Source organism: Camelina sativa, chromosome 10 (genome assembly GCF_030686135.1).
Source record: "Camelina sativa cultivar CO46 ecotype springtype chromosome 10, ASM3068613v1".
Classification (NCBI taxonomy): domain Eukaryota; kingdom Viridiplantae; phylum Streptophyta; class Magnoliopsida; order Brassicales; family Brassicaceae; genus Camelina; species Camelina sativa.
This window is the reverse complement of record NC_141889.1, coordinates 26,474,132-26,494,863: the sequence shown is the minus strand read 5'-3', so window position 1 is coordinate 26,494,863 and position 20,732 is coordinate 26,474,132. Positions and strand designations below refer to the sequence as shown.

The window sequence follows — 20,732 nt, the reverse complement described above, 5'->3', positions numbered from 1 at the left end:
AACGTTAGGGGACATTTCAAAAAACTTTTATAGTATAGGGGAAAAAAATAACATGAATTCCCTAAATAAATAAAAAAGAAGTAAAGACCATTAAATAATGTCGCAGAACGATAATAAAAGTCCGTTACAAGGAAACATCAAAAAAGCAAAATAGAGTAAAAAAAAAAAAAGGTAACAGAGGATTTTAGGGTTATTTATTATGTTCGATTTAGCTGAGTAATTTATTTATTCTTCTTCTTCAAATCGTTGTTTCTTCTTTGTTTTGATTTATAATTTTCAAAACTCCAAAAAAAACAAAAAAATTTGTGATTGAAGCTCTCAATGTCTACGGTGGCGAAGGCGGCGACGTGTCCGGCGGTGACTGGAAGTGGATTACGGGAGAAGACGGCAGCGTCACTAGTCAATTCCTTCCGATTAGCGTCTGTGACTCAACGTTTACGTTACCACATTCAAGTCGGACCTAAGACTGATACTAAGGAGTTTCAGATCTGTTGCATCTCTTTCGCCAAGTAAATTTTTTTTCACTTCCTCTCTCTCTCTCTCTCACTCTACATTAACATGCGCGTTGAGTTTACTCTTTTGGGTGTTGACGAATTGTTTTGATTTCTCTGTTTCAGAGGCATTGATTTTGCTATAGCGAACAATGATATTCCCAAGAAGGTTGAAGAGTTCCCCGAGTTGCTCAAACAGGTCCTTTTATTTTTTCTCGATTACTGTGTTAGATAGATCTGCATTAATGTATATAAAGGCCATTATGATGTATATTATGTGGTGTAGGTGTGCCGTCATGGAACTGATGTGTACACTAAGACGGCTGTTATGGTGCTCATGATCTCTATCAAGGTAACACCAGAGAGAGAGAGAGAGAGAGAGAAAAAAAAAGAGAGAATTAGTAGTGTTTGGATCAGTGATCTGCAGACTGTTTCTGTTCTATGAATGCCAGTTTTTGTTTAGATTTCCTTTGGTTTATAATGATTGAGGTAGAAAGGTTTCGGCTTTATCACTTTGATTGACGTATCATGCTTGATTTTTTGTTAATGTCACAGCATGCTTGTCAACTAGGATGGTTTTCGGATAGCGAGAGTCAAGAACTTCTCGCTCTTGCTGATGAGGTTTGTATTCTTCTGAATCATGGCTTACATCTGATAGCAGGTTATTTGGATTGTGATGATATTAATGTTTTCCTTCTTATTCAGATAAGGGCTAGTTTTGGGTGTTCTGGAAGCACTACCCCTGGCATCAGCAGTCCCGGCAGTACATTTACGCAGATCATGGAGAAGTAGGTTTTGCTTTCACCGTGTGGCTTTGTTGATTGATAGATAGATTTTACTCTTAACAAATTTATCACAAGCTAGATACCAAAAACTTATTGAGTAGAATAGTATCCACTGGATACACAGGTTGTAATTTATTTCTTTCTGATCCCAGGTTCTATCCATTTGTGAAGCTTGGGCATGTTCTTGTTTCTTTTGAAGTGAAGGTGAGCTTCTCCTCTGTTCTAAACATCTGTTTCTGATATGTTACCCTCTAAATGTGCTCTTTTTTTGTTTGGCTTTCCTTGCATGACAGGCTGGCTACAAAATGCTGGCGCATGATTTCCGTATCTCAAAGAATATGCCACATTCACTCCAACAGAAAATTGTATGTATACCTCATCTGTTAGTCATTCAATATGTCATTCTGGATTTCTCTTTATTAAATTTTAATAGTTATTTGTGCAATTACGTCGCCATGTGAATGAAACCATTCTTTGCATTCTATCTACCAGTCCCTTCATATACATTTTGAATCTGTTTCATCTTGTTGACGTGCCCACTCTTTGTGCCTTTCGGTTAATATATTGCTTACTCCAGATTCTTGTTTGCTCTTCAGCGGCTATTTGTTGCCCAAACAGACAACATAGACACGTCTGCCTGTATTGCAAATCCTCCAGAAGTCAGGTATGAGACTTTTTTTTGCTATTTTCCTCACTGACACGAAATATGATCGAATTTAACCTTCCTTGCTTTCGTATGATTATTGCAGCTTCCTGTTAAATGGAAAGGGGGTAGAGAAGAGAGTTAATATTGCAATGGTGTGTACAGTTTGACTTTTTACTGGATTTTGTTTCTCTGACCTGGTTTTGTGCATGTTTATTTGTTTATTGTTATCTATTTTTTTTCTTATCCAGGATACAGGGCCTCAACTCCCTACAAATGTTACTGCACAGCTGAAGTACGGAACTAATCTTCTCCAAGTGATGGGGAATTCTAAGGGTATCTAATCTATTTTATATATATAGATTTTCTGTATCCCATGTTTTCCAATTATTATCTAATTAAGATGCTTGATTGTTCAAAGGTAATTACATCATCGTAATTGCATTTACGGGAGTGGTAATGCCGCCTGAACAACCTGTTCTTAAAGATTACATTCAGTCCAAAGTCATTGAATCAAGTCCAGGTATTTCAAGAGCATAAAATAGGAGGGTGGAGCTTTTATTTTAATGCTCTGTACTATTCCATTTTGAATCCTCCCATGACTGGCAACCACATAACTATAAGAAATATTTTCCCAAACTAATTTCTCTTTACTTTCTTACCTGTCCATAGATTCAGACATCATTGAGGGGGCATCACGAGTATCTCTCAATTGTCCTATAAGGTACCACTTCTACTTTTTAACGTACTACTGTGTTATGTTATGGTTATTTTGTTCAGTGATTTAGTCTCCAATAAAACAGTCGCAGGCGGATCAAGCTTCCAGTCAAGGGCCAGTTGTGTAAACATCTTCAGGTGATGCAACCAAATATCATGCAATATTCTCTGTTTCCATCCTTTTAAATCGTCATACAGTGTTTTACTCTGTGGATGTTAGTGTTACCTTATTTTTCTCTTAATATTTGTTACTGATGTGGTACTTTACTTTCTGCTGCAGGCTTTTGATTTCTCAAACTATGTCAACATAAATATGAGAAATCCATCCTGGCGCTGCCCACATTGCAATCAACCTGTTTGCTACCCTGACATACGTTTAGATCAATACATGGCCAAGGCAAGTAGCTATCTATGTTGTAATTTAATTACTGCTTCAATTATGTGTTGCTGCTTAAGTCTGATAAATCCTCCCATATCATATCCTTAGATATTAAAAGATGTGGGACACGATGCTGCTGGTGTAATCATCGATGCTGATGGTTCATGGAAGGTTGCAAAGAAAACTGACCAGAGAGTGGAACCTGTGAGTGAGATCATTCATGATCTAGAAGACCCAATGAGCTTGTTAAACTCTGGTCCAGTTGTTTTTGATCTAACGGGGGATGATGATGATGATGATGCCGAAATGGAAGTTTTTGGTGACAACAAGGTTGAGGATCGGAAGCCCTGTTTGTCTGATGCTCAGGGTCAATCTAATAATAACACAAATAAAGAAGCTTCAAACGATGATTACTGTTCGATATTTGATATATCTGATGTGATCGCACTTGACCCGGTAATGTTATCTGCTTTGGAAAACACTGCGCCACAACCGCATCAAGCTTCGAATACTGGAACAGGTCAACAATACTCAAACTTGTCCCAAACACCCATGTCCATAGATCCAATGCTGGTACCTGTGCCATTCTCACAGACACCATCTCCAAGAGATAGACCAGCAACTACGTCCACTGGCTTCACCATACCGAATCCCTCTCCGCAAGTCTCTCAGGTTCATGCTTCATCTGTTACTCCCACTGGAACATATCTTGGTAGAACCTCTAGTCCGAGATTGAACCAGACTTATCCATATCAAACTCCATATCAGGTTTGTGATTTCGTTTGAGAGACTGGTTTCTTTGCTTGAGTATTCATATGTTGATGATATCTTGATATGTGTTCCTTGCAGAGCCGGAGGGTCCCAATTCCAGCTACGAGCCAGTCGCCAGCGAATGTTTCGTCTTTTGTTCAGTCTCAGCATGTCCCTAGAGTACTCAGCCAGCCTAATAGTTATGGCATCAGAGGTCTAACCAGTAATAACCATGTAAGCACTCAAAGGCAGCACTCAAGTGGTCCACCTGTTCAATCTGTTTCTCGAACCAGTGACCTAATGGATGTAGACTTGACCGCTCCTGATACAACCAATTGGCGCCCGAGAATGCGAGGCAGTCTTGTGCCCGGTTCTCATTCCACTGCTCTTGACCACATGATCATCCGACCTACCCAACAGTCTCAAACTTCCACTAGGGTTACCAGTTCACAGCCGGTTCAGACACCATTGGTTCAAAGCTCTCAAGCTCAGTCACCTTTTTCCACGGCTGCTTATAGAACCGAGGCAGTTATAGGAAACCGAAACCATCCGGTGCCCGCTCCTACTGGCTCGCGAGGCCTTCCGGACCGACATCATCATGGAACTTGAGAGGGTAGAACGAAGGGAAGTTGGTACTTAGGAGTTAGAACACAACACTAACATAATAAACTTTAGTGTACTTGATCACTTTCCCACGGCATGAACAGAGTTTAGGATTCCGGTGTGTGCAAGTCGTGTTTTGTTTATTATGGTATTTAGCTGGCGTTTAACTTTTCATGACGATCAAAATAAAATTGCTATCTAAATAAAATTGCTTGTAATAATATGCTCGGGGTTTTATTTACTTCTAATGAGTGTGTATCTATATTATGTCAACAGATATCCACAATTACGAATCCTCCAATTATATATTTATAAGACCAAATTTCATTTTGATATTGATGATTGTCGTGAATATGATCATTAATGTGGCTTTTTTGTTTGCAGGGAATATTACCAAAGGATTTTCATTAACAATTAAGGAAGTTCGGAAATCATGATTTCGGATTCCTGATGTCAATTTTGATCCGATCCGTTGGTAAGGTTTTTCAATATTATGCTCAATTAATTTGGATTATATTTCTAAAACACAATGACATTATTCTTTGTCATAAGTGACATATATGCCTAATGGAAGCTGCAACTCAAGACATATTCCCGAAGTCAGGGCATGAGTCAATACGTGCAAAGAGTTGTATACCGTTTCAAATCTGTTCTATACACTTGTGACTTGTCTCGTGGGAGATGTGGGTCAGTGGAGTGATTAATTAACACCTTAATCAGCTTTAAGTAATTACACCATTAATTAACACGTTAATTAATATATTCATCAGAGATTAGAGAAACTAGAGAGGAACTGGAGTTGCCTGAGGAGAGGATTAAGAGTCTCCATGAGCTTCTCACAAGGATGGTTATGAATGCCTTCGTAAGTCGTTACGACCACGTTTGGATCTTTTGCCAATCTTTGCACTTGTTTCTTCACGTTGCATGTGTGGTACGTACACCTGTAATAGCTCCTGCATTTTTTGAAACAAGATTAAATAATGACATTTGTGACAATATATATAATTTACATTTTGTGAAATTATCCCTATATTTTACACAGAACTATAGGATAATAATTATGTTTGAAAATTACATATTTTATGTTTTATTTTAATATATAATCACAACATAAAATTCCAAAATTACAAGAGTTTAGGTTTAGAAAGAGGTTGATTTAATAAATGTTATCGTAAACCTAGAAATTATTGTAATTTTGCAACTGAAAGGTACTGTATATTTTCTATATGTATATATCGTGTAAAGTTAAACACAAACAAGATCGTCGATCGAGCCAGACCTGCCGGTTGTTAAGCTAACTAATCTTTTCTTTAGCCGTGATAGTTTTTGGTCGATTCTGTATATGGAAATCAACTTTAATAATATAATGAAGTCATAGAGAATCACGTATAAATAAACTAATTAATATATACGACGACTATACAAGGAATTATATGGTGTGTAAGTACCTAGGATGAGCATTGTTCTTGACAGATTTCTGGCCGTACTTTCGCCAACGATAACCATCATCAAGAACATCATCATCACTCCTCGTATGAAAAGCAATCCTTGGAACTTTCCTCGATCTCTTCTCTTTCTCTTTATTCTTCCCCTTCTCACCTATTTGATCATTCTCAGGCGCTGGTGGTGGCACATGCACATGAAAGCTTTCTGGATACCAAGAAGAAGAAGAGCAAGGCTCCACCTCGCCGGAAAATGTTAATGGAGGCATCATCATTAGAGTTTTGTCTACAAAGGAAGAGAAGGTGTTGTTGTTTTCGACATCTAGGTTTAACATACTACTATTAATGTCTTCTCTCTCCATTGTTATAAGTCTCTTTTTCGCTTTATCTCTCACTATATTTATAGATGTGTAATGATAGGTTGTGAAGACGAACGAAGGAGGAGAAGAAGAAGAAGAAGTAAGGGTAAAAGGGCATTGAGGCCAACTAAGTTCACCTAATTTTCTGTTCAACTGCTTTTTACTTCCATTTAGTTTACTTAGCTTGTAATTATTATCTCTTTCATTTTTCCTATCTCTTTTCTTCTTCTTCTTTTAATATGAGAGGTTGTATTGGCTTGGGACAACATATATATGTCGTCATGTCATGTGATAATTCTTATAAAAATATTAATTACTTGATATACAAACCTAATATATGTTTAATTAATTAATTAGAGTTTACAGTCCTAACGATCGGTATATGTTTATTAACAGTTCAAAAGATGCATCAAATTGTACTTGATGCAACTATATACAAATTTCTGGTAAGCGCTACTAACTTACTATACCTTTCTTTCTTAAAAAGTAATTTTTGTTTTGTTTTGTTTTGCTACTCATGATCCTAATATAAATTATACTGTAAGATCATACCCTCATCACCAGATACGTACGAGTAACCCATTCAAATTCAATCCTATCAATTTAATGGACTTATAGTTAAAGGTACGTACGTGTAGTAGTTATTGCGTACACATATATCATAATTAATAGAATGTTCAGATCGAATTTAGAATCAAATTGATGTACTGTAACTTGGTAATTAAGTAGAATGTTTTGAAAAAAAAATGATAAAAAAGTAGAATGTTTTGTCCTACTTAAAAAATGTTCGAAACTAGTTACATTGGGTCATTCCTTTAACCACTATATATAAAAGAAAAAAAATTCGGCTACCCATTTGACTCTACTGATCTTATATCAAGATTCATCATTTTCTGTCTCACAAATTTACATCATAAACATCAAACATATATATGTTTATAAACTTGATGTAAATGACCCGCGATCATAAACTATAGCATATAATTAATTTGGTTACGTATGTCATTTTATAATTGAAGTGGCGTAATTAAAATGGCGTGCATCAAAAGTACGGATAAACGACTAATTCAACTTAATCATGTTAATTATGGTTGTAGTGGTTAAGAATCTTATTTGACTCGATCCCAAGTCCCAGCGTAAAGTTAAGCCTCTTTTACGTACTCTATAAAGTATAAACACGTACGTGGAAGTTTCCCTTCTTGACCTATATTAATCCAATGTACATACGTAAATTAATAAATCTCACTGTTACGACTTACGACTTTAATTATATGCGAAGATGAGAGAGCATGCGTTTGTTTCTTTTCCTCATGTGTTTGTTCCTCTTCCTCATCTTTGTCTAAGGCAAAAGAAAGAGGTAAAAACCACTGAAAATTGTAAATTCAAAGATAATTTTTTTCACTTTTGCCTTTTGGTGTGGTCATTAGAGGAAGATGGAAGGTTATAAATTGGGAAATTTGGTGGAGGTCAAGCATTTCCAGGAATGAAGGTGGACTGAGATTTAACATAGGAGATTTCAGTTTGGCTTGTCTGAGAAAAAAACTTTTGTCAAGAAACCTATAGGAGTTGTAAAAGGTTTGCTTACTTCTATTGATCATACCTCATCGGCTTATATACATGATAGACAATTAACCTAATCGACATACATAATATGGACTCTGAGTAAATACAAACGAGGCCCAATATGGCCCAATATCCCCCCCTCAAGATGGAGTGTGGATGTTACGAACACCCATCTTGACAAGAAAAACTTCAAACTCTTTCTTTGTCATGATATCTGCAAGTTGCTGATGAGTAGAAACATGGTGAGGAACAATCACTCCCCGCAATATCTCGTCACGTATAAAGTTACAATTATTTTCCATGTGTTCGGTGCGAGCATGATAAACGGGATTCTTTGCCAAGCTGATAGCGGATAAACTATCTGAGTATAACACGGTGGGAGCCGAAGAATCAATCCCCAAAGCTGGCAAAAGTCCACGCAACCATAATATTTCTGAAACTGTATCGGCCATGGCCCGCTATTCAGCTTCGGCTGAAGAACGAGAAACTACATCATGTTTCTTTGTCTTCCATGAGATGGGGGAACCACCAAGCTGAATAACCCAACCCGTAAGAGAACGGCGAGTTACAGGACATTTACTATAGTCGGAATCGCACCAAGCAGTAAGGACCAAGGGAGTATTAGCGCGGAGAAAAATACCTTGTCCCGGACTATCACTACAAGAAAACATGAAATTGCCGACTACAAAAACAGTCACTAAACAGTCGCTAACTACTTAGTAACGACTGATTGGCGACTGACATACGTAGTCGCTAAACAGTGCGTCGCTAAAAAAATCAGTCACTAAAAAGTCGCTATGGAGCTACTAATTGGCGACTGATAAATAAAGTCGTTTTTCCCTCGCCAAACAATCACTAAATTTGCGACTGATATAGTTACTCATTTGCGACTGTTTTGTTTACGTTTTGGTGACTGTTTTACGACTGTTTAATTATCATGTTTTTAAAAAAATTCTGGTAAAAATGCATTATTTGATTTTGTAATACCAAAACTGATTAAGAAAACTATAATTAAAACATAACAAACATGAAATTAAACAAAGACATAAGTACCATCTTTTTTACAAAAGTTGCAAAAGTTCCAAGAAACATCCAAATATCCAAGAGTGTTGCAAATATTACAAAAGTTTTCATAATCATGAGGGAACCTAACTTTGAACATCAGCAGGGTTTGGGTCATTGGTTTGAGACTCGAGGAAAGCGACATAGTTTGGGTTAGTCTTGAGGAAGCTCACCAAGCGTGAGATCTCTGCTTGTTGCTTAGATGCAACCCGTAAAGCCTCAGCTGTAACCCGTGAAGCCTCTGCGTCATGCTCTGCTTGTAGAGCTACTTGTTGCTCTCTATTTTGCGGTTAGCGTCTTCGAGCTGCTGTTGCAGGGTTTAATTTCACAAGGTGGGTTCTTCTAGAGTTAGGCCCAATAATGGCCCATGAACTTTTTTTTTTTCCTATGGTTTCTCCCCTGAAAACCTATCTCTCTCTCTCTTCTGTCACCGAACTTTGAAGAGAAGGAAACATCATCAGGCCACGATTCCAATGGCGTCGATTCTGGGTGATTTGCCTTCCTTTGATCCTCACAATTTCAGTCAACATCGTCCCTCCGATCCTTCTAATCCCTCTGTTAGTTCTTTCCCCCCTTTTCATCTTCTATTTTTCTTCCCCGTTTCTTCGACTCTTCTTGGATGATTTTTTTAAAGATGTCTTTATAATCTGTGTTTTGTATGAGAACTATTCAGAATTTTCAATTTTACGGATCTGAGTTCGTTTTACTTGGCCATATTGTTAAAAAAAATAATGTGTTCTTTGTTGATCCATATTTTGATATTCAAATTGTTAAAAGAGTAAATTCGAATTGTGTATCTCTGGTTTACTTGATCTGATCCAAAAGTTTCAATTTTTTCATCAATCTTGTGAGAAACCAAGAAAACTTTAGCCAATTTTGGCAGGACTGGTTGATCTTGGAATCATAATTTCTGTTTCCATTGGCTTTAGTTATCTCATATCAACTGTAAATTAGTATGCATGTTTTCACATTTTTTTTTGGTTTTGTTTGAGTTAAAGATATGATTTTTTGATATGTTATTATCAAAGATATGAGTTTTTGTTCATATTTTTCTTGCAGAGGATGATACCTACCACCTATCGTCCTACTCACAACCGTACACTTCCACCACCAGATCAAGGTGAAACCAAAAAAAATCTCGTTTTTTTTTCCAAATCTTGCATGTTCTTCGGCTAGAGATTTTCGAATTTTGTTACATTTTATACTGTATAAAATTGGGCTTTTGAGGTTGTGATCTTGGCTGATCTTTGAACTTGCTTTGATAGATCAAACTAGTTGCTGTCTTTACCATGAATAACTTTCACTTGTTAGAATCTCCTCACAGATATGAATGCTAGGCAAATGGGTGTTCATCAGATTCAACAGTCTCGAGTTTGCACGGATCACATCTACGTTTTTACTAATTTATATCTTGTTTGTTTTGGTCGTAGTGATAACTACAGAAGTGAAAAACATACTTATACGCAGCTTCTATCAACGAGCGGAAGAGAAGGTAAAACAACTATCAACTCTCGTTTCTCAATAGTTTTTTATTCTTTGATTCAAATCATCTCTTTTTATTTCCTTCATAGTTCATAGCACAGAATATTTAGGAAATGGAGAAAAGAAATCGTGATATAGAACAAATCTTAAAATTCTTTTAGATAACCGAACTGTTGATTTTGACTGTTGTTATTATAAATCTCTATTTCTGTTCGTGTGTGTAAAATTTGCCATTTGCAGTTGAGACCAAAGAGTCGGCTTCAGAGCATCTGGCAGGCGAGCACGGGAACAAGCATTTCCGTGCCGCATCTTCTTCTTCATCTACTCAAGGCTTATGAAAAACGTACCCTGGTTTCAAGCCTATAGCAAACAAGGTCATTTGTATGAGTTCTTTTTAGCATTTTCAATTTAGGAAAGAAGAAAGATAAAAACAGTTCACGAGGGATGTAGAGGAAATGTTTACGTACATATAAAACACATTAATGTTTCTTTTATCCTTCACGTAATATTATGGCTCACTTAGGTTGAACATAAAAACCACTTCGAACCCTAATTTGCAACAGAACAGTCTTAATCTGACCCGGTAAAAATATATATGCAGCGAATTAAAACTAATAATAATGAAAACCAATTATACAGTTTTATTAAAATAAAATTATGTTAGTAAAACTCTGAAGTTTGACCTTCTTTGTTAGTTCGATCGGTCAGATCGATTTTTTTTCCTCTCGTATACTTTGATTTGATTGAGTCGTCGTCTACTTCGTCGAAAGTCTCCTCTGAAATCTTGGTTTCGCAACAATATTTTCTTCCTAAACAATAATTTCTTGAAGTGTTCAAGCATTGTGATCTCTCATGGCTTCTTCTTCTTCTTCTTCGTCTTGCATCAAGAGATACCATGTCTTTCCGAGCTTCCATGGTCCAGATGTTCGTAAAGGGTTTCTCAGTCATTTACTCTATCACTTTGCAAGCAAAGGTATCACGACTTTTAATGACCAGGAGATCGAGAGAGGCCACACGATCGGACCTGAGCTCGTGAACGCAATTAGGGAGTCCAGAGTCTCGATAGTGTTGCTTTCGAAAAAATATGCTTCTTCAAGTTGGTGTTTAGATGAACTTGTGCAAATCTTCAAGTGCAAAGAAGATCACGGGCAGATTGTGATGACCATTTTTTATAGAGTTGATCCGTCTGATATTCGGAAACAGAGCGGAGACTTTGGAAACACATTCGAGAAAACTTGTCAAGGGAAAAGTGAGGAGATGAAGCAGAGATGGAGCGAAGCTTTGACTCGTGTTGCAAATATAGAAGGAGAACATTCTTTTAATTGGTACGTCTCAATGAATCAGTGCTTCTATCTTTCTTAAGGAAAGCTTTAATGTTTGTAATTTAGACCCACAAAAGCCATGTTGTTTTGCTTTTTCTAGGGCTAATGAAGCATATATGATACAAAAGATTGCTACAGATGTTTCAAACCAACTGAATCTTACTACACCTTCAAGCGATTTTGAGGGGATGGTGGGGATGGAAGCTCACTTGAGAAATTTGAACTCTTTGTTATGCTTGGAAAGTGATGAAGTGAAGATGATTGGAATTTGGGGTCCTGCAGGGATTGGTAAGACTACCATTGCTAGAGCTTTCTACAACCAAGTCTCTTGTAGTTTTCAACTTAAATGTTTTATGGGGAACCTCAAGGGAAGCTTTAAGAGCATAGTGGGTGTTGATGACTATGATTTCAAGTTGTATCTGCAAAACCAACTTCTGTCTAAGATTTTTAACCAAGGGGATATGAAGACAGATAATTTAGGCGCAATCAAAGAATGGCTACAAGATCAAACCGTGCTCATCATTCTTGACGATGTAGATGATCTAGAGCAATTAGAGGGTTTGGCTAAAGAACTTTCTTGGTTTGGTTCCCGAAGTCGGATCATTATTACCACCGAAGATAAAAAGATTTTGAAGGCACATGGGATTCAAGATATCTACCATGTGGATCTTCCATCCAGGAAAGAAGCTCTTGAGATCTTATGTCTCTCTGCTTTCAAACAAACTTCTATACGAGATGGTTTCGAAGAGCTTGCATATAAAGTAGCAAAGCTTTGCGGTAATCTTCCATTAGGCCTTTGTGTTGTGGGTTCATCTTTGCGTGGGGAGAGCAAGCACGAGTGGGAACTTCAGTTATCTAGGATCGAAACTAATCTTGATGGAAAAATTCAGGACGTATTAAAAGTTGGATATGACAGATTGTCGAAGAAAGATCAATCTCTATTCCTGCACATTGCATGCTTCTTCAGGAATGATGTCGTTGGTCATGTGATATCTATTCTTTCTGACAGTAAATTGGATGTTGGAAATGGTTTAAAGACCCTAACCGATAAATCTCTCGTGTATATATCTACCAATGGCCATATAGTAATGCACCATCTACTACAACAATTGGGTAGACAGATAGTTTTTGAACAATCTGACGAGCCTGGGAAACGTCAATTTTTAATTGAGGCAGAAGAGATTTGTGATGTACTGATAAACGAAACAGTAAGTTTCAAGTTCTTACATATATATATGAATATTGCCTATTTATGTTTAGTGAAAACAATTTCATCAGTCTTATTTTGCAATATTTGGTAGGGTACTGGATCTGTCAAAGGTATATCATTTAATACATCCAAGATCGGAGAGGTTTCTGTAAGTAAGGGGGCTTTTGAAGGAATGTGTAATCTCCGGTTCCTAAGAATCTATGGTATGTTAGTTGGCCAAGGTACTTTGCAAATACCAGAGGATATGCAGTATTTACCTCGTCTTAGGTTACTACATTGGAATCATTATCCGAGAAAAATTCTTCCTCCAAGATTTCAGCCAGAACGTCTCGTGGAACTCCATATGCCAGACAGCAATCTCGAGATGCTGTGGGGAGGAATCCAGGTTAGTATTTGATATTCTTTCTTGTGCCTCTTCTAATGATTTTAATCTAATAACAAGATATTTGTCACTTGTTGTGTTTTAACATGCAGCCCCTTCCTAACCTCAAGAGCCTAGATTTGAGCTATTCCTTTAGATTGAAAGAAATCCCAAATCTTTCAAATGCTACGAATCTCGAGACATTGAAACTTATGTATTGCTCAAGTTTGGTGGAGCTTCCCTCCTCTATTTCGAATCTACACAAACTGAGTAAGTTGAAGATGTGGAGTTGCACAAAGTTGCAAGTTATTCCAACCAACATCAACTTAGCGTCTCTTGAGAAAGTAGACTTGAGTTATTGCTCGCGATTAAGAAGCTTTCCAAATATATCGAGTAACATCAAGACTCTCGCGGTCGGAAATACAAAGATAGAAGACGTTCCTTCATCAATTGTTGGATGTTGGTCTCGTCTTGAATGCCTTGAGATTGGCAGCAAAAGCCTCAAGAGATTAACACATGCCCCGCTAAGTATAACTTTGCTAGATATTAGCAAAAGTGATATAAAGAGGATTCCAGATTGCATTGTAAGTCTCCCTTGGCTACAAAATTTTACCGTGTACAACTGCAGAAAACTGGTGTCAATTCCGGCTCTTTCCCCTTCCCTTGAGTCCCTAAATGCAACCGAATGTGTATCACTGAAAAGAGTACATTGCCCTTTCCACAACCCAATCAAGGTACTCACGTTCTACAACTGTTTGAAACTGGATAAAGAAGCAAGAAGAGGAATCATACAACAATCAGTTTACGATTATATATGCTTACCAGGTAAAAAAATCCCTGCAGAGTTCACTCACAAAGCTACATGGAATTGCATAACCATCCCTCTGGCTCCTGGTACTCTCTCTGCTTCCTCAAGGTTTAAGGCATGCTTCCTCATTTTGCCACTAAAGAGCTATCGATATCACACTATAAGTTGTAGCCTAAGAAGCAAAAGAGTAGATCTTGGAGTTCACAGCTGCGAAGCACGGTTTTCAAAACTGTCTCCTCGGTCAAAACATTTGTTTATATTTCATGGTGACTTGTTTCGTCAACGAAACATATACCATGAAGTGGATGCGACTATGAGCGAGGTTATATTTGAGTTCAGCTGCTGTTCTAACGATGACAAAATTATTGAGTGTGGTGTACAGATCATGACAGAGGAAGCTGAGAGTAGCAGCAGCGAAGATGGAGAAGGTTTCGAGTTCTCTCAAAGATGAAAGTGAATACATGCAGGTTTTATTCATTTGGTTGGTAAAAGCGAGGTTATTCCCTATTTATTAACACAATCCCCCTCATTTTTAACTTGCGATTACTTAGGTCATCCCGTTGACGAGCATAAGTAAGTATTTGACATACACTACAGACCAGCTTCTTTAATTTATATTGTTGACTTGGTTTGTTGTAGAACATGTATTGCTCTGTTCTGTATTCTTGGATCCTTAGGCATTCTGATCCCAAATGGAAAGGAACTGCTTCATCTGTGTTCATTAAAGAAAATGTAACCAAGGCTTTTGTGCTGATAACAATTTCGATGCATATGTATCTCTTATTAGAGTAGAGAGAGTAGAGACAAAAGGAGAACGAGGACTTCCAAAATAATATGTGAAAATTGTAAAACGTATATATTATCTGCAAAATTGTGTGTTTGCCTTGCTAAACCGGACCAAACCCGAGCAATCTTTTAAAATAATTGTCAAGCTCGGCCCATTTATGAATTTAAGGGCCCAAATCAAGCTTATAAATTAACTTCTCTGGTAACTCTGGTGGTTCTTCTTCTTCTTCCCCTCGTCGTCTCTGGGTACTGTTGTCATCTCTGAGAGCTAAATCTGATTTTTCAAATGTTTCTTCGCCGAGAGAATATGGCCAGTGCCCCGTGGTACTCAACGGCCATGGTTCAATTGATTTTAATTTCAACTTTGCAAAATCAATTTCAGAGATACCAAACAATAAAAAGCCCAATGGCAGTGGTCCTCCACCGCGTTCCATGATGTTCTCGACGAATTTGGGGATTCATGTTTTTGTATTCCTTTGACAATTTCTCTTCCCCTTTTACGTATTTTGCTAACATTTTATATAAAAGAAGGGATCTTGTTTCTTCATAACTTATCCAAAACCTTCTTCTTCTTAAATCTCTCTCATGGCTTCTTCTTCTTCATCGTCTCCCATCAAGAGATACCATGTGTTTCCGAGTTTTCACGGCCCAGACGTCCGTAGAGGGTTTCTCAGTCATTTACACAGTCAATTTGCAAGCAAAGGTATCACGACCTTCAAGGATCAAGGCATCTGAGAGAGGCCGTACGATCGGACCTGAGCTCGTGCAAGCGATCAGAGAATCCAGAGTCTCGGTTGTGGTTCTCTCGAAGAAGTACGCTTCTTCTAGCTGGTGTTTAGATGAATTGGTTGAGATCTTGAGATGCAAAGAAGCTCAAGGGCAGTTTGTGATGACTATTTCTTACGAAATCCATCCGTCTGATGTTCGTAAACAGAGCGGAGACTTTGGAAACGCATTCGAGAAAACTTGTCAAGGGAAAACTGAGGAGGTGAGGCAGAGATGGATCGAAGCTTTCGCATATGTAGCAACCATTGCTGGGGAACACTCTGTTAACTGGTTTGTTGTTTCTTTTTGCTCATCAATGGTGAAGTTTCTATAATGTAAGACCCGCCATTAAAGTTTTGTTCCTTTTGGTTAGGGATGATGAAGCGGCAATGGTTGAAAAGATAGCCACGGATGTTTCGACCAAACTGAATGTTACACTACTGTCAAGGGATTTTGATGTGTTGGTTGGGATGGAAGCTCACTTGACAAAACTGAACTCTTTTTTTGTTATGCCTGGAAAGTGATGAAGTCAAGATGATTGGAATTTGGGGTCCTGCGGGAATTGGTAAGTCCACCATTGCTGCAGCTATATATAACCAAATCTCTCTAGTAGTTTTAGATTGAAATGCTTTTTCGGGAACCTCAAGGGGAATTATAAGTACATGATGGGTGTTGATGACCATGATTCCAAGTTGTGGTTGCAACAACAACTTCTGTCTGAGATTTTGAGCCAAAAGGATATGAAGATACATCATTTAGGCGCAATAAAAGAATGGCTGCAAGATCAAAGAGTGCTCATCATTCTTGATGATGTAGATGATCTAGAGCAATTAGAGGTTTTGGCTAAAGGACTTTCTTGGTTCGGTCAGGGAAGTCGGATCATCATTACCACTGAAGATAAGAAGATTTTGAAGGCTCACGGGATTCGAGATATCTACCATGTGGATTTTCCATCCATGGGAGAAGCTCTTGAGATCTTATGTCTCTCTGCTTTCAGACAAAGTTCTATACGAGATGGTTTTGAAGATGTTGCATATAAAGTAGCAAAGCTTTGCGGTCATCTTCCGTTAGGCCTTTGTGTTGTGGGTTCATCTTTGTGTGGGGAGAGCAAGCACGAGTGGGAACTTCAATTATCTAGGATCGAAACTAATCTTGATAGAAAAATTGAGGACACATTAAGGGTGGGATATGACAGATTGTCGAAGAAAGATCAATCTCTATTTCTTCACATTGCATGCTTCTTCAACTACAAAAGTGTTGATTACGTGACAATTATGCTCGCTGACAGTAACTTGGATGTCAAAAATACGTTGAAGAGTTTAGCTGTGAAATCTCTTGTGCATATTAATGGCTGGATAGTGATGCACTCTCTACTACAACAATTGGGTAAGCAAATAGTTGCTCAACAGTCTGGCGAGCCGGGGAGACGTCAGTTTTTAATTGAGGCCGAAGAGATTCGTGAGGTACTGAGAAATGAAACAGTAAGTTCGGACATATATATTCCCTAGAAATTTGCCTACTTTTGTTTGTGATATCAGTTTCACCAGTCTTCTTTTGCAATATTTGTCCAATATCGGTGAGTTCTCTATAAGTAAGCGAGCCTTTGAAGGAATGCGTAATCTTAAGTTCTTACAATTGTACAACGGAAATGTTAGCTTGTTAGAGGACATGGAATATCTACCTAATCTTAAGTTGCTACTTTGGGATTCATACCCGAGAAAAACTCTTCCTCCAAAATTTCGACCGGAATGACTCATTCAGCTCCGTATGCAATTCAGCAAGCTCGAGAATCTCTGGGGAGGAATCGAGGTTGACTTTAATTTATTTTATATAGGTAATGCGTCAACGGTTCAACCTATATATAATATTTTCTACATTGTTGTGTAGGCCTTTGCAAATCTTAAGGAGGTAGATCTGAGCTCTTCCTATAAGTTGAAGAAAATCCCAAATTTTTCCAAAGCTACTAATCTGGAGAGATTGTTACTAATGTCATGCAAAAGTTTGACGGAGCTTCCCACCTCTATTTCGAATCTACACAAACTAAAATTGTTGAAGATGAATGACTGCAAAAAGCTACAAGTTGTTCCAACCAACATCAACTTAGCATCTCTTGAGGAAGTCCACATGAGTGGTTGCTCACGATTGAAAAGTTTTCCAGATCTTTCTAGCAATATCAAAGATCTCTTTCTAGGTGGTACAATGATAGAAGACATTCCTAGACCAGTTTATGGACGTTTTCCTAATCTCTGGTTTCTTGTTATAGGCAGCAGAGCGTTCAAGAGATTAACACTTATCCCGAAAAGTGTAGAGAAGCTAGACCTAAGCAACAGTGATATAACGGAGATTCCAGATTGTGTTTTACGTCTCCTAAGGCTAGGAACTCTTATCATCCGAAATTGTAGAAAGCTTGTGTCAGTGCAAGGTCTTTCTCTTGCGTTTTTTTTTACCCTCGTTGCAACTAATTGTGTATCTCTCAGGAGTGTAAGTTTCTCTTCACATGAGTATGTAGCAATACTCAACTTCCGCAACTGTTTGAAAATGGATGAAGAATCAAGAAGAGTAATCATACAACCATGGTGTAGTAGTTATGTATGCATACCCGGTAGTGAGATCCCGGCAGAGTTCACTCACAAAGCTACAGGAAACTGCATAACTATCCTTACGAGTCTGGGTGGTGAGGGGACTTTCCCAAGATTTAAGGTTTGCCTCTTGCTTCCACCAATCGAGGTCTGCGATATAAGTAAAATAGTTTTTCGTTTAAGAAGCAAAGGATGTGTGCTTACTAACCAACTTTGATACTGGGAAAGACAATCTCATTTCCTAACAGAACATCTGTTAATATTTTTTGGGAGATTGTTTATAAAACCCAGATTCCTTGAAGCAGATGGGACTACGAGAGAAATTCTATATATGGACTTCAGCTGCACAGAGCACTTCGACGAGATAATTGAGTTTGAAGCGGAAGTGACTACAAGCGAAAGTCTATTTGAGTTCTGCTGGGTGGGACAAGATGAAAAGATTATTGAGTGTGGTGTACAGATCTTGGACTACTCTGAAACTGATAGTAGCAGCAGTGAAGAGGACTATTTTATTGGTGAGAGAGTAGTAGCAGCGAAATGGAAAACTTTGAAATTGTTGGCAACAGTAATGTGGACTACTTTGGAACTGAGAATAGCAGAAGCGAAGTGGACTACACAGCTTCAAAAGTGGACTACTTTATAACTGAGAATAGCAGCAGGAAAGAGGACTATTTTGAAGCTGAGAGTAGTAGCAGCAAAGAGGATTACTTTAAAACTGAAAGTAGCAGCAGCAAACTGGACTACTTTTAAGCTGTGAAGGTCTTACTAGTTGAGAAGATCAAAAACAGTAAGCATACGGGTCAGTAGAGTTGGTTTACGAAAGTTGGTCTGAGGAAGAAGAAGACAAAGATGAATACGACCTACAAACTTCTCATGTAATGTCATGAGGCCAAACCAGTATGAGGATCAGTGGTTAGACCAGACCACCTGAAAAGAGGTTTGTCATTACTTAATTACATTAAGCTTGTTGTTGTGTGATTCGGCTGCTTTGCTAATGAATATCTATTTGGTTACAGCTGAAACCATATGTATCTCAGTGCCCTTTACAAGTCAACACAAAACGAGTCAGCCGAAGCTTCCAAGTAACCATCAGGAGATAGAGGTCAAGGGGAGTGGGAAGCTGCTGCAAACATAATGGAAGGGAACGAATCATCTGGCATAATAGCAGTATAAAGAGTCACTTCTAATGTGAGTGTGAAGCTTGCAAACACTAGTAGTCAGCATCAGTTGTACAATATATGTTATTGTTACTATTAGTAGGTTAATCATATATATAAAAGTAAGGTTTTGGTCTCTCCTTATTGGTTGATTTTCATTTAATGTTTTCTAATTCTTTTATTTTTTATTTGTTTTCTAATTGCTTTAAACAATATTTAACATTCAATAAACACAATACATTTAACACACACATTAAAATAAAATTATAACTGAAAATAAAATAAATTATGCATTAATCATATTTCACCACTCAATTTTATTCAAACAAAATAAATTACTATTATAACTCCACAATTCTAAATGTAACTTCCATCATTTCTTATCATATAAATAATCATTCTCTCAATCTCTCATTATCTCATATTGACATTCTTTTACTATCTCATTTTCACATTTTCTCATTCATTTTCACATTCTCTCATTCTTTTTTACAATACCTCAAATCATTTTTCATTTTTTTTTAACTTCTTATTTTTGTTGTATGGGTTGTAAAAAACAAATAAAATATCATTGTAAATTTTTAATGCTAAATTTTAATTTTAGAGACTACATGTTTTACGTTGTTCTTATTTTAAAAGATTCATCTCCATTATCTAATTCGGATTATTATCTTATAAGTAATCATTCTCTCCTCCTCTCCCACCAATATCAAATGTTGTTATATCTCATATGTGGTGTAAGAGTTTGATTCTATATTTTAATTTAGAAAGTATTATATATATATTGTTTACATTGTTCTATTTTTTTAAAGATTCATCTCCATTATCTAATTTGGATTATCTTCTTATAGTAATCATTATCTCATTCTCTCATCCCCTCCCACCAATATCAAATGTTGTTAGATCTCATATGTGTTGTAAGAGTTTGATTCTATATTTTAATTTAGAAAGTATTATATATATTTTACATTGTTTTCAATTTTATTTTATTTATATAAAAATAAAATATTTCTTTTATATTGCTTGCCTTTCTAATCTTTTCATATTTATTCTTTAAATTTTCATAGTTAAATTTAAATTCACATATGTTGGTTTTAACAAAAAAAATCAACTTTATTTGAGAATTAGATTTTCTTATTCATTTTTAAACGATCAATGTGTAACATGATATGTTTGTCTTTCAATCACAAGTTTCATTTCCATTGCTTAACTCCATGGTTAAAATATAATATATGTTGTCCTATTTGTTGGAACAACAACATACTTATTTAATATATTTAAAATATCAGATGATTAATCGAAATAAACATTTCTCCAAATTTTATAATTCAATCAGTGTGAGTGTACTTATTATTTTGAAAAACCTTTACATTAAAATTCATAAAATCATATAAGAAAACTAAAATATTATGTCACTTCAAATTTGGAAGGAAACACTTGGTATTTCTTTTTTAAAAAGTCAAGACAC

At 36.9% G+C, this 20,732-nt stretch overlaps 4 protein-coding genes, 1 long non-coding RNA gene and 2 pseudogenes across 11 annotated transcripts; 6 read left to right on the top strand and 1 right to left on the bottom strand.

Moving 5' to 3' along the window:
* The first annotated feature begins 105 nt into the window (after positions 1-105).
* Positions 106-4,609, top strand: LOC104719822 (E4 SUMO-protein ligase PIAL2-like; annotated as a pseudogene). The gene is made up of 16 exons (XR_015568282.1): positions 106-509; positions 618-690; positions 778-843; positions 1,047-1,112; positions 1,197-1,279; positions 1,429-1,480; positions 1,570-1,641; positions 1,873-1,940; positions 2,026-2,074; positions 2,171-2,255; positions 2,341-2,442; positions 2,592-2,643; positions 2,723-2,774; positions 2,917-3,033; positions 3,124-3,783; positions 3,865-4,609. The product of XR_015568282.1 is annotated as an E4 SUMO-protein ligase PIAL2-like (transcript).
* A 96-nt stretch (positions 4,610-4,705) lies between these two features.
* LOC147937402 (uncharacterized) lies at positions 4,706-5,336 on the top strand. The gene is made up of 3 exons (XR_015568283.1): positions 4,706-4,843; positions 4,943-5,051; positions 5,139-5,336. It is a non-coding gene; the product is annotated as an uncharacterized LOC147937402 (long non-coding RNA).
* LOC104719821 (putative WRKY transcription factor 24) lies at positions 4,843-6,235 on the bottom strand. The gene is made up of 2 exons (XM_010437805.3): positions 5,817-6,235; positions 4,843-5,321 (listed from the first exon to the last, which is right to left on the bottom strand). The coding sequence occupies exons 1-2, from the start codon at positions 6,170-6,172 to the stop codon at positions 5,135-5,137; spliced, it is 543 nt and encodes a 180-aa protein (XP_010436107.1). The 5' UTR covers positions 6,173-6,235; the 3' UTR covers positions 4,843-5,134.
* Positions 6,236-9,095: 2,860 nt separating this feature from the next.
* On the top strand, positions 9,096-10,813 carry LOC109126768 (DET1- and DDB1-associated protein 1). Its single transcript, XM_019230502.2, has 4 exons — positions 9,096-9,351; positions 9,854-9,914; positions 10,225-10,286; positions 10,517-10,813. The coding sequence occupies exons 1-4, from the start codon at positions 9,268-9,270 to the stop codon at positions 10,640-10,642; spliced, it is 333 nt and encodes a 110-aa protein (XP_019086047.2). The 5' UTR covers positions 9,096-9,267; the 3' UTR covers positions 10,643-10,813.
* A 136-nt stretch (positions 10,814-10,949) lies between these two features.
* On the top strand, positions 10,950-14,731 carry LOC104719819 (disease resistance protein RML1A-like). Of its 3 annotated transcripts, none has more exons than XM_087468850.1 (5): positions 10,950-11,601; positions 11,699-12,806; positions 12,900-13,193; positions 13,283-13,903; positions 13,995-14,731. In XM_087468850.1, exons 1-5 carry the CDS (start codon positions 11,129-11,131, stop codon positions 14,043-14,045), a joined length of 2,547 nt encoding a protein of 848 aa, XP_087324976.1. In that variant the 5' UTR covers positions 10,950-11,128; the 3' UTR covers positions 14,046-14,731. The 3 variants fall into 3 exon arrangements, with proteins under 3 accessions (XP_087324976.1, XP_087324977.1, XP_019086046.2); XM_087468851.1 differs by having other exon boundaries at positions 10,969-11,601; positions 14,013-14,731; XM_019230501.2 differs by having other exon boundaries at positions 10,969-11,601; positions 13,283-14,731.
* Positions 14,732-14,986: 255 nt separating this feature from the next.
* On the top strand, positions 14,987-17,036 carry LOC147937401 (disease resistance protein RML1A-like; annotated as a pseudogene). The gene is made up of 2 exons (XR_015568154.1): positions 14,987-15,819; positions 15,902-17,036. The product of XR_015568154.1 is annotated as a disease resistance protein RML1A-like (transcript).
* A 161-nt stretch (positions 17,037-17,197) lies between these two features.
* LOC104719820 (disease resistance protein RML1B-like) lies at positions 17,198-19,404 on the top strand. 3 transcript variants are annotated; one of them, XM_087468368.1, is made up of 5 exons: positions 17,198-17,337; positions 17,416-17,719; positions 17,792-18,228; positions 18,413-19,044; positions 19,124-19,404. In XM_087468368.1, exons 1-4 carry the CDS (start codon positions 17,296-17,298, stop codon positions 18,473-18,475), a joined length of 846 nt encoding a protein of 281 aa, XP_087324494.1. In that variant the 5' UTR covers positions 17,198-17,295; the 3' UTR covers positions 18,476-19,044; positions 19,124-19,404. The 3 variants fall into 3 exon arrangements, with proteins under 3 accessions (XP_087324494.1, XP_087324493.1, XP_087324492.1); XM_087468367.1 differs by having other exon boundaries at positions 17,416-18,228; XM_087468366.1 differs by having other exon boundaries at positions 17,416-19,044.
* Positions 19,405-20,732: the final 1,328 nt, after the last annotated feature.